The following is a 13,066-nucleotide window of genomic DNA, read 5'->3' on the forward strand; positions in this document are numbered from 1 at the left end:
AATCTCTGTGCTAAACCCAGTCTTCAAGGCCTAAGTCTGCTTCTCTGGTCAGGAACCAGGAGAAGAACTCATTTGCAAGGTTCTTCTGACCTGCAGAAAAACTGTTGACTTTTTTATTTCAATTATTACTGAAGGGGAAACACTTCACACTATTCTGTGACTTAACCAGTTCTTAATTTCCACCATTTCATCAGCTAAAGAAGTGGCTTTTCTGCTTTCTGAAACAGCACAAGTTTGGAGCAGATGGCCTTGACAATAGGACAGAATATTGGGGAACCTGCAGATATTCACTTGGGAGCAAAGCCATAGATTCAAAAAGAGACACCTTCTGTCCCTGGCTTTTACCATTCAAGGATTAGTTAGATGCAATGCTAAACCATGGTTTAGTGTTATGTGCATGGTTTGATTCTAGTTGAAGGGCAAACTATGTGCCAAACCACAGTTTCCTAGGGTTGGATGCAATAGCAAGTTATGTTCCTCCTCAGAGAGCAGGAATACCTCTTGGCCCCAACATCACAAGCTACCCAGCTCTGTGCATTAGGCAAAGGTCTGAAGGGGGAGTAGCTGCTCTTATGGCTGCTCCTCCATGTGATTGGGAGGCAGTCTTTAAATAATATCTGAATTATCCCAAGATGGGTTGTTTTGAAACCACTATTATGATGAATAAAGTTAGATTAGAAAGTAATACTGTGACTAATGTGCTATATTTGTGAGAATGAGGAGGGCAAGGATGTCAACACAGACTACTCCAGCTGGACTGCCCTCTCCCCAGGGCCAACTACCTCTAACTGCTTCATGGAAAGGATTCCAGGAAAGTGGGGCAGGCAGGACAGCAGCAGCCTGCTCCTTTTCCAGCTCAAGCTGCCATGTAAAAAGGATCCTGATGATTTGCTATATCTTGATATTGCTTATTGGGTTTGTTTACAAATGAGTATTGATGTTACTTTTAAGAATTTGTATACTGAAAGATGGGATCTAAATAACTGTGGTAATAAATATCTTCTTTCCATTTTTGAGCTTCTTGGTTACAGTTCTGTCAACGTTTGTCCTTCTAAAACCTAAGGGCTTAAAACTAATTTTTTACTTTCAAATCAAAATTGAGATTGTCATAATTATTTCCTTGGCTCTGTTCCATGCACATTGCAAGCCATAAATTCTACACCATTGGTTTCCCAAATGCAACACGACTCACTTGGGGGGCTTGGAAAATTGCAGCTATGACCATTTTCAAACTATTGTTTCTTGAAATCACTCCAGTGCATAATCTGTCCTACCATATATTTTTTTGAGGTGGAAAATCAACATCAAGATTGGGAAGTTGTGTCTAAATTACGTTGGCTCTCTTTATTATTGCAGAATGAACTTGTGTTATTTGTTCCTCATTCAAGTACTACCTACCTATGTTGAACAAATTCCCAGATATAACCCTATGATATTAATATTATTAGATTTATTAACTGTTTGATACTCAAAGGTCTCCAAGCAACTTACAACAATGTTAAAACAAAAACAAATATATCATACTATTAAAATATATTATAAACCTCTTCCAACAAGCCTTTTAAGTTGAGACCTATCCCAGTCTGCATCTGTGTTAGAATTGCTTTTAATATGTTTTTTAATATCTTTAACCCTTTTTTTAAAAGATGTTTTTAAAGTGTTTTTTTTAATGTTTTTAATGTTGTTTTGTTTTAATGTATTTTAAGGTCTTTTTATAATGTTTTAAAGTGTTTTAGTGTTTCTGTTTGCCGCCCTGGGCTCCTGCTGGAAGGAAGTGGGGCTATAAATAAAATAAAATAAAATAAATAAATAAATAAATAAAAATACATCATATTACAAAACCATAAAAACAACAACACAACAACACTCCCAACCAAGCCTAAGGAAGCTCTGGCAGTGTGCTAATACCACACAACCTAATCTCCATATTTACCTGCTGCCAATTAGATGTCAATTAAGGCACCAGGCAGACATCACTGGTAAGTGTATTGCACTCATGGGGAGCTACAACTGAAAAGGCCCTCTCCCTTGATACCACTCTGCAAACCTCCCTCAGAGGGGAGACCTGGAGAAGGGCCTCAGAATAAGATCTAAGGGTCCAGGTAAGTTCATATTGGGTGAGATGTTCCAGAAGATCATGGGGTCCTGAGCTGTAAAGAGCTTTATAGGTCAAAACCAGCACTTTGAATTGGGCTTGGAAGCAGCCAATGTAACTGGAACAGGATTGGTGTTACATGCTCTGTTCACATTGAACCTGTCAACAAATGGTCAGCGACATTCTGCACTAATTGAAACTTCCGAATCATTTTCAAAGGCAGCCCCACGTAAAGCACATTGCAATAATCCAACCTTGAAGTTACCACAGTGTAGCCAGGTTATCCCTATCCAGATAGGGTTGCAATTGGGCCACCAGCCTAAGCTGATAGAAGGCACTCTAAGCCACTGAAGCCACCTGTGTCTCAAGTGACAGCAATGGATCCAGGAGAACCCCCAAACTACAAACCCACTCCTTCAGAGGGAGTGACCCCATCTTGAGCAGGTCGCACACCACTCAGTCAATCAGAGGAACCACACACCAACAGCATCTCAGGCTTGTCTGGATAAATAATCAGTTTATTGGCCCTCCAGTCCATATTGCAACCAAGTACTGATTCAGCATATTGGCTGCCTCACTTTCTGAAGATGAAAAGTAGAAAAAGAGCTGTGTGTCATCAGCATGCTGACAATGCACTCCAAAACTCTGTATGATAATCCCCTCTAGCGGCCCAATATTGCAACAAGCAGTAGTACTGTGAGAGGAAATCCAGAAACTGTCAGAGTGAAGAATGCACAGCGGCGTAGCTAGAGCTTTTGCTGCCCGGGGCAGTCCCTGAGTTTGCCGCCCCTCTCAATGCACTCCAAAAATAGTCTCCCAGAGAACAGAATTCCTTAACTGTGGATAGGCCACTAATAAGGTCTCTCTGGGTAGCCATAGGCAAGCCATTGTGCTGCTCCCTTTCCTACTTCACAGGGCTGTTGTAATGGTAAGCAGCCAAGTAAGGACAGCCAAGTGCTTTGCGTTCTTCTGATTCTTGCTGCTTTGCAAGTTCTGAACGTTTCTTCGGAACTTCTCTTCACTTGCGACTGTGAACTGGGGCCACGGTCGCCGCGATGTCATCTGTGCAGGTGCTTTACCCGCCCAAGATGTTATGTTTTATTTCTAGGCCGCCTTTCGGCCAAATAGGCCCCCAAGGCGGCTTACACACAAATAAAAATACAAATACAAATAAAAACAATACAATTTACAAAAAAAAAAAATCAAACTAATTAAGTCCTAACATCTCTAAAAAAACAGATCTAAGATCCACCACAGCATGCTTAGCTCTGGGAAACTCGCCTCATTTCGCGTTAGGGTGGCGTGGCGGCTCTTGCACATGTGCCCTTTGAATGGAAAGCAGGAAGGTGCTGAACGAATACGCAAGGGGGAAGAGTTTCCTCCGGCCAGCCCAAGAATGTGCTGCCCGGGGCGGACCGCCCCCTCCACCCCCCCCCAGCTATGCCACTGAGAATGCATAGCTAGGAAAAATTGCTTGTCACCAGATTTATAGTCAAGGTACATTTGCATCCCAATTAAAGAAAGAGCAGACAATCAAGGGCAGTTATCTTGTTCATTCTGGTAAAGTCCTTAATGGATTATTAAGAACGCATAGTCTTTTATGCCTCCAGAGAAAACAAAACCCCCATCCATTTCATTTCTTGAAGTAATACTAGTAGCAACAGCGGAAGGCACCTTTTACGTAACTGCCAAGGCTAATTTTGGAAGGCACAGGAGAGGCAAGCAGCTATAAAGAAATTAGTTCTATTAAGTGAAATTCTTATATTCAACCAAAACAAAGTATAAGTGATTCATAGCAGAGGGAACATGGCAGTAAAAAACAATATGAACATCAGAAAAAACATTCATTCAGTCCTTTCACCTCCCAGAGGTAGGATAATGTTGGATAACATCAATATAGAAGAGTTTAAAAGAACACAGTTTGCTCACGGAAGAATTGAAAAATGTTTTCAATGTAAGGCAGTGGCAGATAAGTCTTGTATTGAACAGCTTTATATGTGTTTCAAGTTCCCAAGCCCAGGAAGTGGGGAGATGGCCTGTTCTGGGTGGGGTTGCACTCCCCTGAAAGAAGCAGGCCCGTAGCTTGCTGATACTCCTGGATCCAACATTGTTGGTGGAGGCTCAGGTGGCCTTGGTGTCAAGGAATGCCTATTTCCTTGCCAGCTGGTTCACCACCAACTTGGCCGCTGTATTCCATGCTTTGGTAACTTCCAGTCTGCAATGCTCTCTATGTGAAGTTGCCCTTGAAGATGACTTGGAAACTTCAGTTGGTCCAAAATGTAGCAGCCTGATTACTGGCTGGGGTTCCATTTAGATCTTGTATAACCCCTGTGTTAAGAACATCTGCACCGGTTGCCCGTTTGTTTCTGGGACCCAATTCAAGATTAGTGTTTAAAGTCCTAGATGACTGAGGCCCTGAGTATCTAGAACTCTGTCTCCTTCCCTACAGACTCTCTTGGGTGTTAAGATCAGCAGAAGGGGCCACTGGGTAATACCACCCTCAGAAGCTCAGGGGATGGTGGCCCAAGAGAGGGCATTCTCTGTGACAGCCCCAGTATTAGGGAATTCCCTTGCCACAGAGTTGCATCTGCATTTTTATTATGCAGTTTCTGTTATATGCTGCAGACACATCTCTTTACCCCAGGCTTTGACACCCGAGAGATATATTTTTGGGACACAGCCTATTCTTGAGACTGTGGTTTGTTTTAGACTGGTTTAATATTGTATTGACCGTAAGATGAAGGGCAGGTAATGAACTGAAATATCATTATCGCCACCACCTCAGAGCATTTACTATAGAGAGCGTATGTTTCTATTCCAATGCAAACAGTAGCACTAATAAACCCAGATATTATATTTTACAGCTGAATGAAATTAACAACTTCAGAGAAGGACAAAGAATGAATGACCAAAACATACTTATGCATTTTATATGCAAAGGCCAAGAAGTCACTTTTGAAAAAGGCAGGATTCAACCTGGGCTCTGCAGAGTCTCGCATCTTAGCCCTATTTCAGAGTTTCATCAAACATATAGATTTACAACACAATATTAGGGGCAGAGCCGCAACTGATCCCTGACTAAACTAAAATCAGCAAATTGTCCAGTTCTTCAGAATTAAACAGAGATCCCTGCTTCCTGGAAAGCAGAATGACAAGGTTCTGCTTCAAGATTCTCTTCAAGGCACCCCTGAAATAATGTTCTAAGCTTTCTTATTTCCTATTTAACATGGCCTGCACTCCATATGCTGCTTTTAGCTTTGAACTCCTGCTGTGTTTGCAGCTCCAGCCCAGTTGTGGGCAGAGTTCAGGCTTGCTGAATCTACTCTGTTTCTTACTGGAACACTATGTTCTCCCAGCCAGAGCCAGGTGCTAAGTACACCCCGCTAGAATTAAAGAGTCCCTCTGGGCACATTCTGAAATGAGGGATTTGTTTTCAGAACCAAAAGTGAACTGAGTTTCACACAGAAGTCCATTCCTGGTTACTCCAAGCTTTCTTGTTTCAGAAGTCCAATTCCAGGGTCGGAAAGCATACTTTAGTTGTTGCCATTGTTAATCAATTGAGTTGGAAACCCTTGAGGATCTACTGCAAATTACCCAGAGATCAACCAGAAGGACTTGCCCACCCCTGCTCTTAAACCAATCCATCATGTTTTGCCATCTTACCCACTTGTCAAGCACACACCTCTCTGTAGCTCTTCTGTAATAACATCAGGCTTCAAATTTTCAACTAATTATTGATGTTCACTTTGCTGGTTTCTCCAATTGGCTGTCAAGCACTGTAAACTGGTCCTCCTGTTTAGAACCTCACATTGTTCTTGGAATAGCCTACTGAAAAGTCGTTAAATTGATGCCAGGTGGATGGGTACCAGGAACAGGGCTTTTTCAATCATGGTTCCACACTCATGGAATTCCCTCCCTCAGGAAGTATGTATAGCCCTATCATCGTTTGTTTTTTAAGAGAACCTTTAAGATTTCTGTTTCAGCCTGTATGTTATTAACTGCTGTGGTTTGAAATTGCTGCTAATTTCAAGGAGAGTATAATGTCAGTTTTTAATCTGATGGGTTCATATACTAGGTTTGTTGACTAGTGTTCTATACACTGCTTTCTGAGGGGAATGTGCTCTGAAAAGGCCATCTATAAAACCTTTAAAAAATAAAAAAAAAATACTCTGACCAGCGTATGGAATGGATGCTACACTATTGTAAATCAAGCCTATAAATAAGGGCTTTCAGTGAATCTTTGTAAAAAAAGGAAACACATAAAACATTTGATGCAATCCAATAAGACATTGACAGGTGGGGTGGTGTACAGAATGGAGCGTTAAACATCCTATCAATGAAACAAAGATTTGGAGACCTGTTTAGTCATGAAACTATTAGGCAGTTTGGGACATAAGAAGAGCCTGCTGGATCAGGCCAGTGGCCCATCTAGTCCAGCATCCTGTTCTCACAGTGATCAACCAGTTGCCCCATGGGAAGCCCACAAGCAGGACCCGAGTGCGAACAGCACTCCCCCCCGCTGCAGTTTCCAGCAACTGGTATTTGAAGGCACACTGCTTATGCCTATGGAGGCAGAGCATAGCCATCCAAGACTAGTAGCCATTGACAGCTGTATCCTCTGTGAATTTGTCTAATCCTATTTTAAATGCATCCAAGTTGGTGTCCATCACTGCCTCCTGTGGAACAAATTCCACCAACTTAGAGTGAAACCCTAACCCCACTTATCTGAGAGTTAGCCACATTGAATTCAATAGGACTTACTTCTTAGTTCTAAGTAGACATGGTTAGAACTGTAACCTTAATCCCATATTACTACAGCAACAACATTCACCTTCTTCCCCTTTTCAGACATATGCTCACAAAAGTCAACTGATAGGAAACAAACCTTCCTCAATACCAGCCCTAAGCAGAAACTGCCCATATCCTTCTCATTTTGTCTGTACCCTCACAGAGAAAAAGGAAGTGTGAGCTGTAGAAATAAAACTATTATCTGGATCCTTGGTGAGTAATTATTTTTCCACTTGTACTTATTCAGAAGATCAATGGAATTTTAGCTATTTTCATAATGAAACAAACACAAAAGAGCAGAATCTGAAGGGAAAATTTAAATACATCCATTTAAAGGCTAACTGCAATTAAGAGACTTTTTGATCTCAAGACAGTCTTACTACCCAGAAACCTAAACCTTTGTGGTGGGTTTAGGAAGGGCGTTTTAGAAGAAGGGGATACATGAGGAAGCTAACACAAAAATGAAGGTACAGATGAGGATCAGTCAATGAGGATATAGTTAACAAAAAAGCATGGTGTGTCTGGATTGGAAAATCCTATAGAAGACCAACAAGAAGAAAAAAAGGATTGTGTATTTGGAGGCTAAATTCAGCCTCCTTGGGAAGTGGAAAGTCAGTTTCATTACATCTTTGCAACACTTCACATCTTCAAGAGATGAAGATTTAAATCTACTTTTGATTTTCTTCAGATACGGCAAGCAGCCCCAAGACATCAAATTAATTTAAGTTAAGAATGATCCATGGCCAATTGCAAAGACACCTGTCAATCAAAATGACTGGATTGCACATAAAGCAATTATGGTCTATCCGGAACGACAGAGCTGCTTGAGCTCTCAATAGACTGCAGAATGCAATGAAATACAAAAGAGGTAAAAGGAATATTCTTTTATTGAACTGTTTTACTGTGAAAGATTGCTGTCTTTCTTTATGGTCAGAATGGAACAGAAACTCACTTTGTACTACTGGGCTGCATGGTATGTTTGATAAAGTGTTCACTGGGAGATGTACTGCAAGATCCAGTTTAAAATGCTAGCCACAAAGCTCATTGGCTAGCTTTGGTGAAGTCTTTCAGCAGCCACTACTTTTTTTCTATGGCTTTTCATAATTTTGTTTGGCCCTAAAAGTCTAACATTTCAAAAGAAGAATATTTTAATTGGACAACCCAGAAAGCCCAGATCTCAAACCACCAACTTTAGCTTGCAGCAAGATTATAAAATTTTGATTTCCACCAATGTCTTAATTTGCACCAGTGACAAAATGCCCTAACCAGAAATGCCTCTAGGGCAGAGTAAGTTTAGTAAAATGGAACAAGACATATTACATGCTCACAAGAGAAGGCAATAAGGATTCCCGTCATATCACCATCTCCAGTAAATTCAAAATGCTGGGTTAAACAGTTCTGCTAGCGCAAGGACTTTCAGCTGCACAACAGAAATTCCCCACTCTCCCCTCCAGGCAATGGTGCCAGCAGGCAGCCAGGTTGAGCACTGGCTGAGGGCCCCTGATGCTGAGAGGGGCCCTTGCTGCTGGGCTGAGTGGATGTAGCTCCTGCTCTGTGCTAGCACTGGGTCACGGAGCATGCACCCTGTGACTCGATGCTGACGTGGATCATGGAGCGGAAGCCACCCCCCAGGCACTCCCCCCGTTGCTAGCACAGGCTGACCATGCAACTTCCTGTGGCAGTACTGTGCACGCATCCGTACCATCACCCAAGATGGCAGCTGAGGTGTCAACATGCTCCCTCACCATCTTGCGTGATGGCAGGTGTCAGCACGCAGCATGCTAATCCGTGACACAGCTGGGCCTATTTAAGCCCCTGGCGGTGGAGCTGGTGCCACCGCCATGGGCCCCTGCAGTCTGGCACCAGCTCTGCTCCCTTCTCCATCTAAAACCTGCTCCAGTGTTTCCCCCAACCCAGTGGTGCAGATTTACAAGGTATGCAAGGGTCAGGAGGGGAGAAGAGAGGTCCGGAAGTCTCACTGTGCAGCTAAAAGTCCTTGCCCTAGCAGAACTGTTTAGCTGGATACCACCCATTTTGATTGCATAAATTTTGCAAAATAGAAACAAATATGTAGGCCTTTCTCAGCATAGAGAGGAAGAGGTAAGGGAAACAGAATCAGAAACTACATGGGGATATTGTCCTTCACTAGCAAGCAGAAAAGGGGTTTCTTTGTCCTGCACATTTCCCTTTTCCATATCCTGGGCTGCTGCCCAACCCATTCCCTTGCATCCTGCCTCATGATACACATTCTTGCACCTCACTTTCAATGCACCATGCATTTATTCCTCCTCTCCAAGCTCAGCCCTTGCCAAAAATATGAAGTTGGACACAGCAGTGTTTGGCAGTGTGCAAAAGGGCACAGGCAAGGTTAATGAAACCTGGATTTATTTATTTAATTTATTTATTTAATTTATATCCTGCCCTTCCTCCTAGTGGAAGCCAAGGACAGCAAGTATTGAACTACAGTGGGAATGCTGAGATCTCTGCAAGTGAAGAATTTTAAATAAAGAAACAGAAATATTTTGCCACGAGGATGAGAGCAGAGTCCTGTTATTTCTTTCCCACTCCTGACACTCCTCCCCGAAAACATTATAAAACAAAATCTAAAGAATCTTGCCTGGACACCAGAAGAACGTAAAAGATAACAGGACACTGCTCACCCCTCCGTCTGATCCTCCAAGGGAGAGTCCCCTCTCTGCTATTCTGTGGATGAAACAACAGTTTCAGAATCAGAACTGTAGCACGGTCATTTACTGTTTAATGACACTTGTCAAGTAAGAACTGTTATCACATGGAAGGAACAGAAAGGCCCCTACCTTTGCTTGGCATCAGTGGGTAAATCAGAATGCTGCACATATAGTAGCCAGTTAGAAAAGCAGAAGCAGAGCATTTCCTAGAAGAAAGTGGTCATTCCATAAGGCAGGGGTGGATATAACCCATGGGCTATACCTGGTTGCCCTAGATGTTTTTGTGGGGGCCCTCAACACACCCCAAAATTGGTCTTTAAAAAAAAAAATTAAACTGGCTATATCCTTATAGCCCTTGGCCCTTAAAAGGTTAGCCATCCCTGCTGTAAGGCACAATAAGAACCCAGACAGTACAAAGCCCAGCTTTATCCCAATCATCTCCAGGCAACCTTACAGGGAAGAAGCCACAGCAGCTGCTATTTTTTTAGTCCAGAAATCTGGGAAATTTATCCAGTGACAAAAGACCAAAGCTAAAACAATTTTCTCCAGGCACACTGAAATATTGCTCTGTTGGAATGCAAAAGCCTATATGGAGAATGGCAGAGTTAAATGACTCAATGGAGGTACTTGTTGAGGTGAAAAACTGTCCCACATTACTGCACAAAACTAGCACAGAATGGGAATGCAGCAAATTTAAATTATTCATTTCTTCCTATTGCTTACTGCAGAGCATTCACACAATGCCCCAGTTCAGGTATACATTTTCTGGCTTGGTAAACCATAGTTTGGCAGCCAGGAACAAACACTAGGACAGAACATTCCCCCGTTGCCTCCTCAAAGTGCCGATCCCCATTAACGTAAATGGCTATTCCCTGTTTAAAATGAGAAACTGTGATTTAACATCAATCTAGTAAGATCTTAAGTCATGGTTTCCACATGGCTTAAAATCCTAACATCCACAATTCCTCATTTCCAAAACAGCAGCTAACAATAGTTATGCTAATCAGATGTCCCATGTCAAGGGTGGATGCGAAGAGGAATGGAGAACGTACAATCACAAAACTCATTCCCAGCTGCTAAACTAAAGTTTAGCAGGGAATGTATGTCAAACCGGGCTAATATACAGAAAATATCTTTTTTTTTTTGGTAGAAGAGATGCATAGCAGAAGATATCAAAGTTTGATGAGGATAAGCCAAGAAAGAAAAATTAGACATCATACCAAATTGCTGTTCTTGATTGTGACAAATACATGGCCTCTAGTAAGGCAAGCACAACCTCATGCAGGAGCTTTCTAGCTTGTGTATTTGCAGCACTTGAACTGCAATGTATTTATTTATTTATTTATTTATTTATTTATTATATTTCTATACCGCCCCATAGCCGAAGCTCTCTGGGCGGTTCACAACATATAACTTCCAATATACAATTTAAAAACATATATTAAACTTAAAAATTATACCAAAAATACCTAAACATAATTAAACATATAAACAACTACAAAACTCAGTACTAAAATATTAAATGTAAAATGCATTAAATCGATTGAATATTAAGATGTTAAGATGTAAATATTAAATTGTTAAAATATTTAAAATTATTTCTATTTTGGTAGGAAAATGGGCTTCTGGTGACCTGGGTTTAAGGCTCTCCATTGCTTAGCGTTTGGGAGTAGGATTCTAGATTTGGAAACCTGGTTTAAAATTCTGAGTAGCCTTAATTGCACTTAATGTTGCTGCCAAAGTACCACTTATCTGTAGATAAGGCAGATGGCAAGAATTCAGAGTCCAAAAGCGAGCATTAATCCCATGGCTCACACATAATTGCTTAACCATGATCAGTCAATTGGGGGCCTTATGTCTGCACAAGTCCCAATTCGCAAATTTTCCATGGACTCCTCGATTAGTCACTCTCTCGTCCTTAGCTCCCAATTTGTAAAATGGGAATAGTGACCACCTTAAAAGCGTGTTGAATGCAAATACAATCAAGAGCACAAAACACATTTCATATTAAAAAAACCTCCACTAATTATTAGACATGTGTGAACTCCACGAAACTTGCCTCGGATTACATATTGCCTGAGCTTTTCTGAAAGAAATGGGGAAAACTTGGGTAATTATAAGCCAATTCAAGACCCTGAACATTTTTACTTTCCCCCACAAAGCTTCCTTGCAGCATCCCTTCCACATTACAATCTAACTGAGCACAGAAAAGATTGTGCTCTATGGCGGGGGATGTATGAAGGTTAGAAAAAGGTTGCACATCAAAAGCCATGGGTGCAGATGGGGAGCTGAGGTTCCTTTGGATTAAGGACTGGATTCCCCACCCCCTGAATTTGCTGCTGCAACCTCCTTCTACATCTGTCCCACTTTGGAACTAGTGGAGCAAAGCTATTTCATTAGTTCCTAGGGGAGTGTAAGGAAGTTGCCAGTGCAGATTCAGAGGGCGAGAGTGTCTCTGTATCCTCTTTCTAACCTTTCCCACAGAACCAAATGACAGAAAAGGGTGGCATTCTACTTAAGTTTGGATCAAAATCCAAGTGGGAGGAGAGTCTGGGGATTTTTTAAAGCTTGCCTTGTTTTTCGGATTGGCTGGCAACAAGCCACTAAAGTTTGTTTGAGCCTGACTAAGGAGACCTTCACTGACATCCCTGATAATTTTCCTGTACAGAAAAAGTGTTCACGCTGGCTGTTGAGCCCCTGAAAGATAAAGCAAAGAAGGCAAGACTTCATATCTATCACCACCAACAACATACACAAACTCCTTAACTGTCAAAAAAACCACAAAAATAGCAACATTTGTATCAATTTTCTAAAACACCAACAAAAATCCTATAAGAAGGCAATTTCCGAAAAGAAAATTTACCTATGGATTCTCTCAGCTTCCTCTCTGCTGATTATGGCATCTGTTATCCCTCTCCCACACTTCCGAGGGGTGCAGCCTGAAGAAGACACACAAAGAACAGAAGGCTAAACATCCTTTCCCTGCTTTATCTATGAATGAATGAATAAATCAATAAACTAACAATGGTTTGCTAGCCAGCTTGTCACCACTTTGGTACGTAGGTAATCTCAAAGAGCTGCACTAAACACTGCTACAGAGTGGCAATGAATGACCAGAGCAATGGATCAATTCTGAAACAGGCAGGAGATAAATTACAACTACCAATTCTCTCCTTGAGAACATGAAGTTGAATCAGATCTGGACATACACGAAGTTAAATATACGTTTATCTAGCTAGATAATCAGGAGCTTCTTGAAAGTGCAAAAAGCTCTCACTTCAGCAGCACGATACATACAAAATAGAACATCATAAGCATCTCAAGAGTGCCCTCAAGTGGGAACTCAATAAAATAGGAGACAGAAGTCAGAGAGCAGAAATGCAACGTAATGGCAGAAGATCCCTGTTGGATCAAGCTAAAAGCCTATATAGTCCAGCATCCTGTTTTCTACAGTGGCTAACCAGATGCCTCTGGGAAGCCCATAAGCAGAAGATGG

The 13,066-nt window shown here is 41.7% G+C and overlaps 1 protein-coding gene across 2 annotated transcripts in view; it reads right to left on the reverse strand.

Moving 5' to 3' along the window:
• The window catches only part of OGFOD3 (2-oxoglutarate and iron dependent oxygenase domain containing 3), a 68,065-nt gene that overhangs the window by 46,809 nt on the left and 8,190 nt on the right, over positions 1–13,066 (reverse strand). For both annotated transcript variants that reach the window (XM_061616381.1, XM_061616382.1), the window contains exons 3-4: positions 12,434–12,509; positions 9,544–9,586 (exon numbers count right to left, since the gene is read on the reverse strand). In XM_061616381.1, coding sequence (XP_061472365.1) covers positions 9,544–9,586; positions 12,434–12,509 — 119 coding nt within the window. The remainder of the gene's footprint in view (positions 1–9,543; positions 9,587–12,433; positions 12,510–13,066) is intronic.

Source organism: Rhineura floridana, chromosome 3, assembly GCF_030035675.1.
Source record: "Rhineura floridana isolate rRhiFlo1 chromosome 3, rRhiFlo1.hap2, whole genome shotgun sequence".
NCBI lineage: Eukaryota > Metazoa > Chordata > Lepidosauria > Squamata > Rhineuridae > Rhineura > Rhineura floridana.